General features: G+C 46.7%; 1 protein-coding gene across 1 annotated transcript in view; it reads right to left on the reverse strand.

Annotated features, from left to right (window-relative positions):
- Positions 1-17777, reverse strand: part of NRF1 (nuclear respiratory factor 1) — a 122252-nt gene that overhangs the window by 62381 nt on the left and 42094 nt on the right. The window contains exon 6 of the mRNA XM_073579189.1: positions 12659-12817. Within this exon, the coding sequence (XP_073435290.1) occupies positions 12659-12817 (159 nt within the window). The remainder of the gene's footprint in view (positions 1-12658; positions 12818-17777) is intronic.

The raw sequence follows: 17777 nt of genomic DNA on the forward strand, positions 1-17777 counted from the left end.
TATCACTATCTGTTAACAGAAAGATACAACTGTATATAATTAATCAATCATATTTAACTCAGCTGCGACTTTTTAAGATGGGTCGGCGTCAGTCGTCAGAGTGTATGCGATGTCACTCGCCAGATGCTGATTTTATTCATATGGTGTGGCAATGTCCCACTATCCTACATTACTGGAAAGAGGTAACTGCACTGCTGACATCCCTGGTGCAAGCCCCTGTCCCTCTAGAACCATTGGTCCGCTTGTTTGGGGTGTGGGAGGAGGAGATTTGGGATCGCTATACTGGGGTCTTCCTGCGCGAGACACTGTTTATGGCACGAAAGGTGTTGGCACTGCGGTGGATGGGCGGCTCATGTCCTTCCCTTGGGCTTTGGATCAAGCTGGTGAACTCAATTGTCCCATATGAGCGCACGTTATACCAAAACAGGGGATGCCCGTGTAAATTTGAAAAAATCTGGGAGGGGTGGAATTCCTCTCACCTCACTTTGCCAGACATGTGACATAGTGTAATATAGGAAACCAGGCTGCGGGAATAGTAGATATTAGATGATGTAGCAGTAGTTGTAGTTTAGGAGTTTTAGTTAGTTCCTACGGTTGCATGATATGACAAGGTTTGTGAAAATGGATTGATACACGTGTGGGAAAATACATAAGCAATTGTCCTTTACATATGCTAGGAAGGAAATATACATGTTACCTTGTTTATCTATAAGAATGTACAATCTCTTTGTATTACATTTTATTATGGACGGAGACGTGTGCTTTGTATAATGCCTTTTATTTTATAAGTCATTATGTACGTTGTACATTCTTTGTATCCTGGTGCTAAATAAACGAATTAAAAAAAAACAAAAAAAAAACAAAAACATGGATTTTTGTGAGTACTCACCGTAAAATCCTTTTCTCCGAGACGCTCATTGGGGGACACAGAGACTGTGGGTGTGTGCTTCTGCCGTCTGGAGGCTGACACTAAGTATACAAAAAAAAGAGTTAGCTCCTCCTCCGCCGCATACACCCTCGCCCCCAGACCGGGCGTAACTCAGTTTAGTGCATAAGCAGTAGGAGAATGCGCCTTAAATTCAGGCAAGAAATTATACATCTGGAAAAGGGACCACCCTGATCCTTACATAAGGATTTGTATAACTTAAAATAAGCAAAAACCAACTGGCTAGTAGGGTGGGTGCTGTGTCCCCCAATGAGCGTCTCGGAGAAAAGGATTTTACGGTGAGTACTCACAAAAATCCATGTTTCTCCTTCGTCTCATTGGGGGACACAGAGACTGTGGGACGTTCTAAAGCAGTCCCTGGGCGGGATCTTAGCTCACCCAATCCATGCTATTTTGCTCCCCTGATTAGAGGTGCGCAACTGCTGCCTGGAGAATCTTTCTTCCCAGGCTTGCATCCGAGGATGCCTGGGTATGTACGTTATAATGTTTGACAAACGTATGCAAACTGGACCAGGTAGCTGCTTTGCACACCTGTTCCGCTGAAGCTTGGTGTCGCAGTGCCCATGAGGCAGCCACTGCTCGAGCCGAGTGTGCCTTGATCCCTGCCGGAACCGGCGTGCCACTGATTTCATAAGATTCTTGGATCGTCAGGCGAACCCATCTGGCCAAAGTCGCTTTGGACGCAGCAAGCCCCTTCCGCCGCCCTTCTGGGATCACGAATAGAGAGTCTGTCCGGCGGAAAGGTGCTGTCCTTGTCACATACCTCCTAAGAGCTCTTACCAGATCCAGGGTGTGCAAAGCCTTTTCTACCCTGTGCACCGGTGCCGGGCAAAACGAGGGTAAGACAATGTCTTCGTTGATATGGAATGCAGAGACAACCTTCGGCAAGAAGGGAGGAGCTGGCCTTAAAACTACCTTATCCTTATAAAAAGTCAGGAACGGCGGTTTACAAGATAAAGCCGCCAATTCCGAAACCCGCCTAATAGACGTAATAGCTACCAGAAAAAAGACCTTCCTGGACAGGTAAGGTAAGGAGACTTCTTGTAACGGTTCGAAGGGAGGCTCCTGAAGGGCCCTGAGCACCAAGTTCAGGTCCCATGATTCCGTCGGCGCCTTATAGGGGGGTACTAAATGTGCGACCCCCTGCATAAACGTCTTAACCTGCCAGACCGAAGCGACCCTTCGTTGAAAAAGGACCGACAGGGCCGAGATTTGCGTTCTGAGCGAACTCGGAGCCAATCCTGCGTCCAGCCCTGCCTGCAAAAAAGCCAGTACGTTGGGGATTGAAAAAAACCAGAGGAGCCACTCCGCGATCCCTACACCAACGGAAAAAAACTTCCCAAGTCCGATGATATACTTTCGCCGAGGAAGGCTTACGGGCACTCACCATCGTGGCCACCACCTCGCGCCTGAATCCTGCCTGTGTTAACAGCCAAGATTCAATGGCCACGCCGTCAAACACAGGGCCCCTAAGTTCGGATGGTAGATCGGCCCCTGGGACAGCAAGTCCGGCCGATCTGGAAGACGCCAGGGTACGTCCACCACTAGCTGAACCAGATCTGCATACCAGGCCCTCCGAGGCCAGTCTGGGGCTAGCAGAATTGCTGGAACCCTCTCCCTCCTTAACTTTCTGATGACTCTTGGAAGCAGAGGTAGCGGGGGGAACAAGTACGGGAGACGAAACTGGCTCCATGGAAGCACCAGAGCGTCTGCTGCGATCGCCTGCGGGTCGAGGGATCGAGCGACGAACCTTTGTACTTTGGCGTTCTCTCTGGATGCCATAAGGTCCACGTCTGGTGTCCCCCACCGTTGGCAGATCTGTTGAAAAACCTCGGGGTGCAGGGACCATTCCCCTGCCGCGACCCCCTGTCGGCTGAGAAAATCTGCCGCCCAGTTTTCGACTCCCGGAATGTGCACCGCTGAAATTACCACGTGGTTCTTTTCGGCCCAACGCAGTACCAGCCCAACCTCGCGCATGGCTGCTTGGCTGCGCGTGCCCCCTTGATGGTTGACATATGCTACTGCTGTAGCATTGTCCGACTGAATGCGCACCGGCCGGTGTCTCAGGAAACACTGAAAATGTTGCAGGGCCAATCGTATTGCCCGTATCTCCAGAATGTTGATCGGGAGAATTATCTCCTGAATGGACCACCGCCCCTGGGCTGTGTGACTCTGGAAAACTGCTCCCCAACCCTGCAGGCTTGCATCGGTCGTCACCACCAACCACTGTTCCGGGGGAAAGGGTTTCCCCTGGACCAGAGACGAGTCGCGAGTCCACCATCGGAGTGATCGTCGGACCAGCGGAGACAAAGTGCACCGATGACTGAGGGATAGCAGCCTTCGGTCCCATGCTGACAAAAGCGCATGCTGAAGCGGACGGAGATGGAACTGGGCAAACGGGATTGCCTCCATCGCCGCCACCATTCTGCCCAACACACTCATGCCGTACCGGATGGATCTGGAGCCTGGCTGTAGAAGGTTCCGTACCCCCTGTTTGATCTTTCGCGCCTTGTCCTGATGGAGGATCACCAGCCCCCGGGAGGTGTTGAAAACCATGCCTAGGAATATGATTCTCTGGGCTGGAACCAAGGACGACTTGTTCCGATTGATCAACCAGCCTAGACGGGCCAGGGTATCCAGCGTGATACTGACATTCTCCTGGCACGCCTGAAACGACGGCCCCTTTACCAAAAGGTCGTCCAGGTAAGGTAGTACCGTTATGCCCCGAGCATGCAGGATGGCCATAACCACCGCCATTATCTTCGTAAAGACTCTGGGAGCAGTGGCCAGACCGAAGGGCAGAGCAACAAATTGAAAATGTCGCCCTCCGATCGCAAAACGCAGGAACCTCTGGTGTGGAGGAAAAATCGGAACGTGCAGATATGCATCCTGCACATCGATCGAGGCCAGGAACTCCCCTGGATCCATGGCTGCAATGACCGAACGGAGGGATTCCATCCGGAACCGCCTGACTCTGATGAATTTGTTCAGGATTTTTAGATCTAATACTGGCCTTACTGTCCCATCTTTTTTGGGGACCGAAAACAGGTTGGAGTAAAAACCTTGTGTCTCTTCGCTTTTCGGCACTGGGACAATGACCCCGTTGTGCTGTAGCGTCATTATGGCCTGTAACAAACCCTCCGCCTGCGATTCTGTTCCGGAAAGCCGGGAATGGAAGAATCGCCGTGGCGGGAGTCCGAGAAACTCTATCTTGTACCCAGACGATATCAATTCTGCCACCCAAGCGTCGCGTGCCACTGCGACCCAAACGTGGCTGAACCTTAGTAGGCGTCCGCCCACTCTGTCGTCCGTAGGTACGAAGCGCCTCGAGTCACTTTGCTGGAGGCTTTTGGGATCTGGCCCCCCTTGTTCTGGGCAAACGGCCTCGGCCTCTACCCAGCGGATTGGCTCTGTAAGAGGTTTGCCTTTCCCTAATCTGACCATCATTTGCGGAGGTGGATGCTCTGGCCGAAGTCCCCCTCCAGGGGTTACGAAAGGGCCGAAAACGCCTCTGTGTCTGCCTGGACGCTGGCCAAGTCCTCTGCTGCGGGAGGAAACTACTCCTCCCCCCTGTGGCTTCTGAGATAAGCTTATCAAGCTTCTCACCGAACAACCGATTGCCCTGAAAAGGCAATGAGGTCAAGGATTTTTTGGAGATAGAATCCGCTTTCCACAATCTCAGCCATAATGCTCGCCTAACGGCGATCGCATTTGCTGCTGCCACAGCAGAACACTCGGCCGCGTCCAGAGAGGCGCTGACGAGAAAATCACTTGCCCCTAAGATCTGATTTGTCACCTCCAAGACCTCCGCAGGCAGATCTCTGTCTTGGAGGGCATTCTGCAGAGCGTCCGCCCATGAAACCATGGCCTTAGCCACCCAAGTAGCCGCAAAGGAGGGGGCTAGGCAAGCCCCTCTATAAGGCGATCAGTTGGGTCCTTGATAGAAGAACCGCTGGGTATCGACAATAGCGATCTTGACGCTAAACGTGATACCGGTGGATCCACTACTGGCGACTCCACCCATCCCTTATGGAGTTCAGGAGGAAACGGATACTTAGCTTGCAGCGCTTTTTGCATTGCAAAACGCTTATCCGGGTGTTCCCTATGTTTCTGGACTAGCTCCTCGAACTCCGGATGCGTGGCAAACCTTCTATGCGGTCGCCTGGTCTTTTTGAAGGAGACCTTGTGACCTGAGGCCGTGGAGACATCGTCCTCGATCTCTAATGTCTGGTTGACTGCCTCAATGAGGCTGTCCACCGAGTCTTGGTATCCCAGGCTTTCTGGATTCCAGGCCTCCTCCTCCTCCTCCTCGCCCTCATCCTGCTCGCTTCCTGAGCTCGGCGACGGGGAACGAGATACCCTAATACCCGCCGCCGAAGCCCCAGAGGGTCCGGCCGACGGGGAACGAGCTCTCTTGCTATGAGCTTGTCTGGTGCTGGAGCGGCCTCTAACGGTCGGAGGGTCCTGAGACGTGGACGAGCTGTCTTCCGCTGGCAGACCACCATCCTTGTCCCTGCCTGGGCCTTGGAGAGACTCAATTGCCCTTGTAAGGGACATCATAGAGTGTGATAAAGACACCGCCCATTCTGGAGGGTCCTGACCTCTGGGCTCTGCAACAATGGGGGGCTCCTGGGCTCGCTCCGACTCGCAGGCTTCACAAAATTTACCCGGCTGCGCTTTAGGCAGCCTGACCCCACAGGAAACGCAAACAGCGTATAGGAAAGAGTGAGCTTTCCCTTTGCCAGACATATTGCAAGGTAGGGTAGGAGGAGGAGGATAACCCCTTCCTTGACTACTAGTGCGGCACTCGAAAATGGGGTTGCACTCACCCACCGGTAATGTCCCAACTTGCGTCTCTTCCACGCTGCGTGCGGCGTTACTCGCCGGGGCACTCGCACTCCGGGAGATAGGCGGCGGCTTCCGGCCCCACTTCGGCGAGGAAATGCAAGGAGGGGGGCGGGAGGTCCCCGGTAACTGTGCGCGCCCGCCGCTCTCCGCCCCCGGAAGTTAGTGGGCGGGGCTTCCGCTACTCCGGAAGTCGGCGGGCGGGGGCGCGGACTCCAGACCTCCCCATACAGCGGGGACCGCGGCCGCCCGCGCTCTGGCCGCACTCCACGTGCGGCGTTCGAGGGAGGGGGGCGGGAGCTCCCCGGTAACTGTGTGCGCCCGCCGCTCTCCGCCCCCGGAAGTTAGAGGGCGGGGCTTCCGGCTACCCCCGGAAGTCAGCGGGCGGGGCCTCGCGCGGCACTCCCGGATCTCCCATACAGTGGGGGCCGCGTCCGCCCGCGGGGCTCTGGCCGCATTCCGCGTGCGGCGTTACCCGCCGGGGGCAGCGCCGGGTGAGAGGCGGACTACCCGGTCCCGGTCTTCCTATTAACAAAGGTGAGCCGGGCCGCCGAGGGGGCTCTCTTGAGGTGCTTCTCAACCCCATCCCTGGGCAGGGAGGGGGAGGCTACTGCACCGCTCTCCGCCCCCGCTTCAATCCCTTGGCTCACCTGCGCCTCCAACTCCACCCCTGGTCTCACTACCTAGGGGTGGTAGGGGCATAAAGCATTCCCACGTTGCAGGAGAGAACAACGTGGAGGATCACTCACACGTGCTCGCCCGTTGGGGTCGATGGGGAAACCGAATCCTCTTATCAGGATGCGTTGCCGCCTCTTTACAAAATAAAAAAGAAAAATGGTTGTCTGGGGAAAAGTCCCAGATGTGTCCCTCGGTGCGGGAGAGAAAAAAAAAAAAACAAAAACGTGGAGGGTTACTCACACGTGGTCGCCCGTTGATGATTTGGGGAGATCGGACCCTCTCTATAGGATCCGTCGCCCCTGTCTTATCTTCATAGGAAAAAAAAAAAAAAATCTAGTCTGGAGCTCCAGACTGCGTGTGCCTCCATCAGACACTAAGCAAAAAACTGAGTTACGCCCGGTCTGGGGGCGAGGGTGTATGCGGCGGAGGAGGAGCTAACTCTTTTTTTTGTATACTTAGTGTCAGCCTCCAGACGGCAGAAGCACACACCCACAGTCTCTGTGTCCCCCGATGAGACGAAGGAGAAAAAACACTTGTCTGCTGCTATGACAAGGCATTTTTGCAGCTGCTCTTTTAACCCCTTCACTACCAAGGGTGGTTTGCACGTTAACTCCCGGGCCAATTTTTACAATTCTGACCACTGTACCTTTATGAGGTCATAACTCTGGAACGCTTCCATGGATCCCGGTGATTCTGACATTGTTTTCTCGTGACATATTGTACTTCATGTTAGTGGTAAAATTGCATTCAAATAACTTGCGTTTATTTGTGAAAAAAACGGAAATTTGGCGAAAATTTTGAAAATTTCGCAATTTTCCAACTTTGAATTTTTATGCCCTTAAATCACAGCGATACGGCACACAAAAAACTTAATACATAACATTTCCCACATGTTTACTTTACATCAGCACAATTTTGGAACCAAAATTTTTTTTTGTTAGAAAGTTATAAGGGCTAAAAATTGACCAGCGATTTCTCATTTTTGCAACACCATTTTATTTTTACGGACCACTTCACATTTGAAGCCACTTTGAGGGGTCTATATGATAGAAAATACCCAAAAGTGACACCATTCTAAAAACTGCACCCCTTAAGGTGCTTAAAACCACATTCAAGAAGTTTATTAACCCTTTAGGTGCGTCACAGGAATTTTTTGAATATTAAAAAAAAAATGAACATTTAACTTTTTTTCACAAAAAAAATAATTCAGGTTCAATTTTCTTTATTTTACCAAGGGTAACAGGAGAAATTGGACTGCAAAAGTTATTGTGCAATTTGTCCTGAGTACGCTGATACCTGATATGTGGGGGGGAACCACTGTTTCGGCGCATGGCAGACCTCAGTAGGGAAGGAGCGCCGTTTGACTTTTTCAATGCAAAATTGGCTGGAATTCAGATCGGACGCCATGTTGCGTTTGGAGAGCCCCTGATGTACCTAAACAGTGGAAACCCCCCCAAATGACCCCATTTTGGAAACTAGACCCCCCAAGGAACTTATCTAGATATGTGGTGAGAACTTTGAACCCACAAGGGCTTCACAGAAGTTTATAACGTACAGCGGTACAATTAAAAAAATCATATTTTTTCCACAAAAATGATCTTTTCACCCTCAATTCTTATTTTTCCAAAAGTAACAGGACCCTAAAAGTTATTGTGCAATTTGTCCTGAGTACGCTGATACCCCACATGTGGGTGTAAACCACTATTTGGGTGCATGGCAGAGCTCGGAAGGGAAGCAGCGCCATTTGACGTTTTTGGCTGGAATTGAGATCGGACACCATGTTGCGTTCGGAAAGCCCCTGATGTACCAAAACAGTAGAAACCCCCCACAAATGAGACCATTTTGGAAACTAGACCCCCCAAGGAACTTATCTAGATGTGTGGTGAGCACTTTGAACCCCCCAGTGCTTCACTGAAGTTTATAACGTCCGGGCGTGAAAATAAAAAAATCGTATTTTTTCCACAAACATCATCTTTTAGTCCCCATTTTTTTATTTTCCCAAGGGTAACAGGAGAAATTGGACCCCAAAAGTTGTTGTCCAATTTGTCCTGAGTTCGCTGACACCCCATATGTGGGAGAAAACTACTGTATGGGGACACGTCGGGGCTCGGAAAGGAAGTAGTGACGTTTTGGAATGCAGACTTTGATGGATTGGTCTGTGGGTGTCATGTTGCCTTTGGAGAGCCCCTAATGTACCTAAACAGTGGAAACCCCCCACAAATGATCCCATTTTGGAAACTAGACCCCAATTTTTTATTTTCCTAAGGGTAACAGGAGAAATTGGACCCCAAAAGTTGTTTTGTAATTTGTCCTGAGTAGGCTGATACCCTACATGTGGGGGTAAAACACTGTTTGGGCGCATGGCAGAGCTTGGAAGGGAAGGAGCACCATTTGACTTTTTCAACGCAGAATTGGCTGGAATTGAGATCAGACGCCATGTTGCCTTTGGAGAGCACCTGATGTGCCCAAACAGTGGAAACCCCCCAATTATAACTCCAACCCGAACCCCAACACACCCCTAACCCTAATCTCAGCCCTAACCCTAGCCCTAACCCTAGCGGGAAAATGGAAATAAATACATTTTCTTTTAGTTTTATTATTTTTCCCTAACTAAGGGGGTGATAACGGGGGGTTTGATTTACGATTTATGGCGGTTTTTATGTTTGGCGGCTGTCGCACGCTAAAAGACGCTTTTTATTGTAAAAATAGTTTTTGCATCACCACATATTGTGAGCTATCATTTTTCCGTATTTTGACCCACCGAGTCATGTGAGGTCTTATTTTTTGCGGGACGAGTTGACGTTTTTATTGGTACCATTTTCGGGCACGTGACATTTTTTGATCGCTTTTTATTCCGATTTTTGGGACGCAGAATGAACAAAAATCAGCGTTTCATGAATTTATTTTGGGGGGTACGTTTACACCGTTCCGCGTGCGGTAAAATTGATAAAGCGTTTTTATTCTTCGGGTCAGTACGGTTACAGCGATACCTCATTTAGGTCGTTTTTTTATGTTTTGTCGGTTTTTTGCAATGAAAACAATTTTATATAAAAAATAATTATTTTTGCATCGCTTTATTCTGCGAGCTATAACTTTTTAATTTTTTTGCGGATGATGCTGTATGGCGGCTCGTTTTTTGCGGGATAAGATGACGTTTTCAGCGGTACCATGGATATTTATATGCGTCTTTTTGATCGCGCGTTATTGCACTTTTTGTTCGGTGGTATGATAATAAATCATTATTTTTTGCTTCGTTTTTTATTTTTATTTTTTAAGGGGTTCGCTAAAGGGGTTAACTAATGGGACAGTTTTATAGGGCAGGTCATTACGGACGCGGCGATACCAAATATGTGTACTTTTATTGTTTTTTTATTTTGAAAAAATGGATTTATTGGGGAATATTTTTTTTTTTTTACTAATTTATTTAGCGATTTTTTTTAAATTATTTTTAACACTTTTTTTTTTTTTTTACTTTATTACCTTGTCCCAGGTGGGACATCACTGTCCTGTGACAGATCGCTGATCTGTCACATCACAGATCACTGTGACAGATCAGCGATCTGTCACAGGCACGGCTGCAGACTTCCTCATGCCTGCGCTTTGCAGGCAGTGAGGAAGTCAGCTCCCTGCAGGCCCCCGTCGCCATCTTGGATCCGGGGGCTTGTAGGGAAAGAGCCCCCCGCAGCAGCGCTGCACATTGCGCTGCCGTGGGGGGCTCAGGGAAGCACGGAGGGAGCCCCCTCCCTGCCGATGCTTCCCTTTAACCCCCGGTACACCGCGATCGCGTTTGATCGCGGTGTGCAAGGGGTTAACGTGTCGGGGGCGGTCCGTGACCGCCCCTGACACATTATCATAGCTGACACCCGGCACAATTAGCTGACACCCGGCCGCGATCAGCGGCGCTCACCACGTGGGTGCCGCTGATCGCTGGGACGTAATATTCCGTCCATGGTAGTTAGGTCCAGGGTCACATGGACGGAATATTACGTCCTTTGTAGGAAAGGGGTTAACCTGACGCAATTGCCTGTTGGAAAGAGTCCTCAATTTTTCCTTATCAGCACGCACACGTGTGTGCTGGGAATCAGCTACATACTTCTTGATTGTGCGATGATCACGATGAAGTGTCTTGGCAATGTTGATTGTAGTCATGCCTTGACCTAAATACTCCACAATTTGTTGCTTCTCAGCAGCCGACACATCCTTTTTCTTTCCCATTTTGGCAAAAAATGTAGGCTGCTTAATAATGTGGAACAGCCTTCTTAAGTAGTCTTGTCTTTATTTAGACACACCTGCCAAACTAATTTGCACAGGTATCTGCAATTGCTTTCAGTGATATAAAGAGCCCTGACTCACATCACCATCAATGAGTATAAATGACTAACAAAAAAAATTCTAACCTTATCACTCCTAAACTCTTTGTGCATAATAATTTGGAACACTGTAATATCCTACATCATCCTGTCAGAGCCACAGGACTACTACCCCTAATATCCCAGATCATCCCATCAGAGCCAACATTGTCAGGATGGCACTGTTAAACCGATTAAAATGATGCCTGGGTTGGAGAAATCAGTCTTGTGGGGGTTTTTTTGTTTGTTTTTTTAAATCTGTGTTTGAATTTTTAAGTTAATGAGGTGCTTCATGCCAGACAAAGAAATTCCTGATTCTGGGCTCCCCATGCAGTTTGTGACAGGGGGTGGTCTGTGTTGGCACAGTAATAAATTGTGTAATTTCTAGCTTTACAGAAGGACGATAACACCATAGCATAATAGGCCTCAGTTACCACAACTGACTACAAGGAAAACTGTTGCTCATAGCAACCAATCACAGCTCAGCATCTTTTAAACAGCTGTGGTGAAATGAAAGATGCTTAGGGTATGTGCACATGCAGTGAAATCTGCTGCGTTTCCGCAGCGGTTTTGGCTCTGCGGAAACGCAGCAGATTCTGCTGCGTTGTACAGTACCTTTATTTCCAATGGAAAAAAAAAACGCTGTGCACATGCTGCGGATTTTTCCACGCGGTTTTCAATCCGCAGCATGTCAATTGTCTGGTGCAGAAACGCTGCAGTTTTACACCTCATCCAACACTGTTGCGAATACGCCGAGGAGAGGAAGCAAAAGGCAATACTGACATTACAGCAGGGGATCGCAGTGGAAACATTTTGTGAGGTAAAATATTGTTTAAGAACAGTTCATGAAATATTTTACCTCATAAAATGAATCCTCTGTGATCCCCCTGCTGTAATGTCAGTATTGTCTTTTGCTTCCTCTCCTCGGCGTATTCGCAACAGTGTTCTGCTGGTGGTACCACGCAACAGGCTTCGTACGGCGTATACAGAGTGTATGTATGGTGTGTACGGCGTATACAGTGTGTCGTGCGTACGGCGTATACAGTGCATGTGTGGTGTGTACGGCGTATACAGTGTGTGTGTGGTGCGTACGCCGTATACAGTGTGTGTGTGTGTGTGTGTGTACCGCGTATACAGTGTGTGGTGCGTACCGCGTATACAGTGTGTGTGTGTGTGTGTGTGTGTGTGTGTTGCGTACAGCGTATACAGTGTGTGTGTGTGTGTGTGTGTGTGTGTTGCGACGGTGTTCTGCTGGTGGTACAGCGCAAGAGGCTGGTACCACCAGTAGTTTCTATATTGAGACACCCATCACTTGGTCGGTGTACTTCTGCAGCTTGGAATTCTGGGATCCGAATGGAACAGGATGTGAAGACATTACAAGGCAAGTATATATTAGATAGTAAACACTATTTTTAGGACCCTTAAAAATAATGTTGGACACAGTTTAAGGCTATGTGCACACGCTGCGGATTGGTCTGCGGATTTGTGTCTGCGGAACCACAAGTAAAATGACCTGCAGTTTTATCTGCGGATTGGCCTGCGGTTTCCCCTGCGGTTTATCACCTCTACAATGGAGGAGATGGTAAACCGCAGCAGAATCCGCAGAAAAGTAGTGACATGTCATTTCTTTCTGCAGATTCAAAACCGCAGCTTTACCGCAGTTAAAAATCCGCAGCATGTGCACAGCAGATTGTAAATCACATAGACTTACATTGTACTGTACACTGTCTGCAGAACTGCTGCAGATCTGCAGCGGCCAAAATCACAGCAAAATCCGCAGCATGTGCACATAGCCTAAAGGTCCTTCCATTTGTCTGATGCCATGGACAGCAGAACTTACCCTCTGTTTTTGTTCCTCAGTGCGGACATCGCTACGCACATTAGCCCATGGTATGTCATCCGGCCACCAGATAGGTTTACAACTTTCCTTACCCCAACCTGGTTTCCCTCTTCCCGTGGAATATTTTAGCATTTCTGGGATAAATGCACGTAGCTGAGCCTATATATAGAGAAAACAAAAATGAAAATGTGTATATATATATGTGTAGTTAAAAAAAAAACAAAAAACACACAACACCACACTTTCTATTCTACACACAATATGCAATATAGGATAGAAATGTATAATCATTTTTTTACATTCAAATCTTCTGTATAAAGGAAGAAAGATTCCCTTGCTATGACAACTCCATTAAAAAGGAATCTGTCAGTACAATCCCACTTCCATAGCTGTTTATATGGTCATGTTGCTCCCTGGATGGAAAAAAGGCTGCTGTTTTAATTCATATGTAAATGAGGCTTAAGTGCTCTGGGAATTTCAAAGTGCTTCCCAAGCCTCTGACTCCTAGTCTCTATTCCCCCTCAGCTCACCCTCCCTCTGCCTGTTGGATTAGTGACTTGGCTACACAGAGGAAGGTGGGTGGGGCTGGGCAAGGGAAAGAGCCAGGCAGGGAGAGGCTTGGGAAGAGCTTTAAACACACCCAGAGCACATAAGCCTCATTTATATATAGATTATAACAAGGATTTTTTTGTGTCAGGGAGCAACAAATTGCATCAGAGATGGAGATGACATTGGAGGGACAGCTTGCAGGGGTTGGTGGTGGGTAGATAACATTCTGACAGGTTCCCCTTAAAGTGTAATTCCACTCAAACCAGATGTAGCAGCAGATAGGGGTTCTCTACTATTTAATCATTAATGGAACGTCCTCCAAGATGGGCAATCATTGTTTGATTACAAATGGCTCCTTTTGGCAATAAAAAGGCCATAGTCCCCATGCAAACCCATGGAAACTTCATAGTTTACACAGGCGTACCAGCTGGTCTGTACTGTATGAACTGGTGATGAGCCCTTAAGTAATGCAAGGGGCAGAGATTCACATACATACCTTTCTCTCATGGGGTTAAAAGAAAACTGATAAATTACTTTTTTTGCCATAATGAACTGCTATGGCATCTTAAGTTTTATTTCCCACATTTTTAACAAGTAAATTATGGAATTTCCAGTTTAGTGAAAACCGGAAATATTTAGAGCTAAATTCTGGCCTTAATGAAATTATCGTAATTGGGTTGCTTGTAGCAGGTCAAATATTAATACTAATGAACACCTTACTACTGATACCACAGAATTTGAGTGCAGAAATAATTACTATCCCTGTCTAGTTGAGAAGTGTAACCTACTTGTTAGGTGCAACCTCTAGAGACATGATCAACAGGAGAAGCAATAACACTAAAACAACCTCATCTGTAAAACCTTTCTAATTAAACAAAGGGCAGAAAAGCCAAGTGCTCAGCAGGTAGCTCCATCTACAATCCACACATGAAAACCAAAGATTTTTTTCGCTGTATATAGAATCATTTTGGAGCGGAAATGCTTCCTCATGGCATGCGATTACAATATTAGCTGTGTATACGATATGTAGATGTGGGTTAACCAGGCATGACATCAAGTGATGTGCTACAGCCCATAAATATAAAAATTCTCCCAAGGTACAACTAATACAAGATGCATGCAGATGCTGCAGTGGATTTAAACTTTACATCTGAACTCAAAAATACCTTATGCTGTGCTATTGGAAGTTTTGGTTTTGCTAACACAAGCATCACGGCTTTTTCATTTTTCATTAATACAGGTCAGCTACATGCCAACCTAAGACGTTATTCTCACCTCCATGTTGCAAAGGACACCACGGCTGCAACAGGGATGTCGTTGGAAATGCGATCCATTTAAAAGAATGGGCAATTTTGGTCCACATCTACTCTCTGATTTATCACCCAACAAATGGAAAAAAAAAAAAAAAAAAAACCTGTAAAGTGTCCATTAATGCTCGTTATTAAAGTTTGCCTAAGGTGCTCGGGCATGCACCAAGTATCAGGGGGGCTCGAGTGATGCTGTTAGACAGCCTCAAAACATGTGGCCAAAGGGACTCGACCATGTCACTCGATCACCCGTGATACTAGGTGCATACCTGAACACCCTAGGCAAACTTGTGTAACAAGCACTTGGGCTTATTACTAGTGTCTGTTTGTGCAAACGGATAACAATCTCAGTACGACAAAACCAAACATTAGGCCCAATACTGTTAAATTATAACAAAACCTTTTCTGTAAAAGGGAAAAAAAAGGGAGTAGACTCCAGCGCGGAAGTTCATGCAGTTAAAATTCCATTTTTATTCAGGACATTCTTAAAAAATTAGTCTTGGATACCATGACTAAGACCTCAAAGGTCGAAACGTGTTGGTTGATTGCCAGGGACCCCAGCTCTTTTATGCACAAGTCCAAGACTATTTTTTTAAGAATATCCTGAATAAAAATGTGATTTTAATTGCATGAAAAATAAATAAAAATAAATAAATAAATCACACTACAGACTGCTAGGGTATAGAACCATTACTGTCATCACTGGAAACAGATTCAACAAAGAAAATAGTAGACAAGGCACCCAAAAAAGTAAAGGAACTATCCAGAAGCCATATAGTTAAATCCAAGGTTAGGATCCATTTCCAAGTCCAAGATGATGCAGCAGTGTGATGGTCATGCTCTGTTCACCCAGGGTAGGCTAATGGCAAGAAGAAGATCGTTAAATATTTAGATTGTGAGCCCTATCCGGGACCGTGGCGATAATGACTGTAAAGCGCTGTGGAATTCATGGCGCTATACAAATGAGTAAAATAAAAAATAATAAAATTGTGAGGCAATGAATGGCGTTTAAGCCATATTCTTAGAAAAAAATTGATTTCGGAAATGTTTTTTTTTTTTTTTATATGACTCTTACCCCCAAAATTATTACATAACCTAATTCATGAGAACAAAGTCATAATAGGTTACACCGATTCACTAGCACAAGTAGATATAAAAAAAAAAAAAAATCTGAAGGCTATGGAGAAACACCTATGTAATGAGCTATTAACAACTGGAACATTTATTTTCTCATTTTCAGCACTCAAAACAGTTAACCAAAAAGCAACTTAATGGTATATTTTTCATACATAGTCTTTGTGTGTAAGAATCAATATGCCAGCTGTATGAGAAGTGGATTTACAGGCCCACAACACCATCACCGCTGTCTCCCTTAAGACTATCATGGAAAATACAGCAATTAAGGTTATGTCACTTGAAGCCCAGGACCGGGCTAGTGAACAACACACCTGAGCTCTCTTCCACTTGTCCCACTTAATCACTTCTCCTAATGAAAAGCTACTGGCACTTCCAAAGTTGCTGAACAATCCCGTAGGAAATGATGCACAACTTCACCTCATTTAATTCTGGATTAACTGAGTGAATGCAAATACTGCTAACCCCAATTAATGCCACAATTACTCCATGATCAACTTTAAAAAAAATATAGTAGTTTGAAAATGCTTTTATTATTGGTGTGGTGTGACAAGTGTTAGGCCGGGATCACACTACCCTGTGTGATGTGAGAAACTCGCAAGAGTCTCTCGCATCAACGCCCGGCTCTGCAGTCGGCACTCAGGACCGGAGCTGCGGTTGCATGTATTTCTATGCAGCCGCTGCTCTGGTCCTGAGTGCTGGCGGTGGAGCCGGGTGTTGATGCAAGAGTCTTGTGCGAATTTCTCGCATCACACACGGTAGTGTGATCCCCGCCTTAAAATGGTTGTCCACTACTCAAACAACACCTTCTGAATCCCTAAGCTTACCTCCAGTAAATAATAACACAATTCATCTCCAGTGCAGGCGCAGTTCCAGCGGTGTCGGCACTGGCTTTACCAGGGATTGTGTGAGATTGCTATGTTACAGCAAATCAGTGCTGGCTTCAATCTACTCTCCCATCGATGTAATAGGCATCCAGAAAACATGAAAATTGCAGCTGCTCTCGCATTCTTCATTTGCATTTGTCTAAAGAAGGTAATGCGAAGTCAACATCGACTGGTTGCAGGGTTCACGTGACAATGTCACGCAATCCCTGGGAAAGCCAATGCTGATACTGCTCGAACTGCGCTGGAGGAGAGTCTAAGTGTTATTATTTTACTGGGGGGAGAACAGAGATTCAAAATCGTTGTCCTTGTAGTGGACAACCCCATTAATATTTTTATAAGAAACATCATGAAGACGAAACTAGTTTTCATCTATGAAAAAAATACAGATTTTCCAAATCCTCTAGAACTTAAAGGGATTATAAATTATGTCCCATCTATAGGATAGGTGATAAGTCATAGAATCGTAGAGTTGGAAGGGACCTCCTAGGCCATCTGGTCCAACCCCCTGCTCAAAGCAGGATTCGCTAAATCATCCCAGACAGATATCTGTCCAGCCTCTGTTTGAAGACTTCTATTGAAGGAGAACTCACCACCTCTTGTGGCAGCCTGTTCCACTCATTGATCACTTTAACTGTCAAAAAGTTTTTTCTAATATCTAATCTGTGTCTCCTCCCATTCCGTTTCATCCCATTGCTTCTAGTCTTTCCTTGTGTAAATGAGAATAAAGATGATCCTTCTACAATGTGACAGCCCTTGAGATATCTGTAGACAGTTATTAAGTCTCCTCTCAGTCTTCTCTTTTGCAGGCTAAACATTCCCAAATCCTGCAACCTTTCCTCATAAGACAGGGTTTGCAGACCAGTCACCATTCTGGTCGCTCTTTTCTGAACTTGCTCCAGTTTGTTGGATGTCTTTTTTAAAATATGGTACCCAAAACTGGACACAGTATTCCAGATGAGGTCTGACCAAAGAGGAGTAGAGGGCAATAATGACTTCACGTGATCTAGACTGGATGCTTCTGTTAATACATCCTAGAATTGCATTTGCCTTTTTTGCTGCTGCATCACACTGTTGACTCATATTCAGTCTGTGATCTATTAGTATACCCAAGTCTTTTTCACATGTGCTGTTGCTTAGCCCTATTCCTCCCATTCTGTATATGCTTTTTTCATTTTTATTGCCCAGATGTAGTACTTTGCATTTTTCCCTGTTAAAAACCATTCTGTTAGTTGCCGCTCACTG

The sequence above is a fragment of the Dendrobates tinctorius genome, unplaced genomic scaffold, assembly GCF_039654945.1.
Source record: "Dendrobates tinctorius isolate UK_male_01 unplaced genomic scaffold, ASM3965494v1 ptg000062l, whole genome shotgun sequence".
Classification (NCBI taxonomy): domain Eukaryota; kingdom Metazoa; phylum Chordata; class Amphibia; order Anura; family Dendrobatidae; genus Dendrobates; species Dendrobates tinctorius.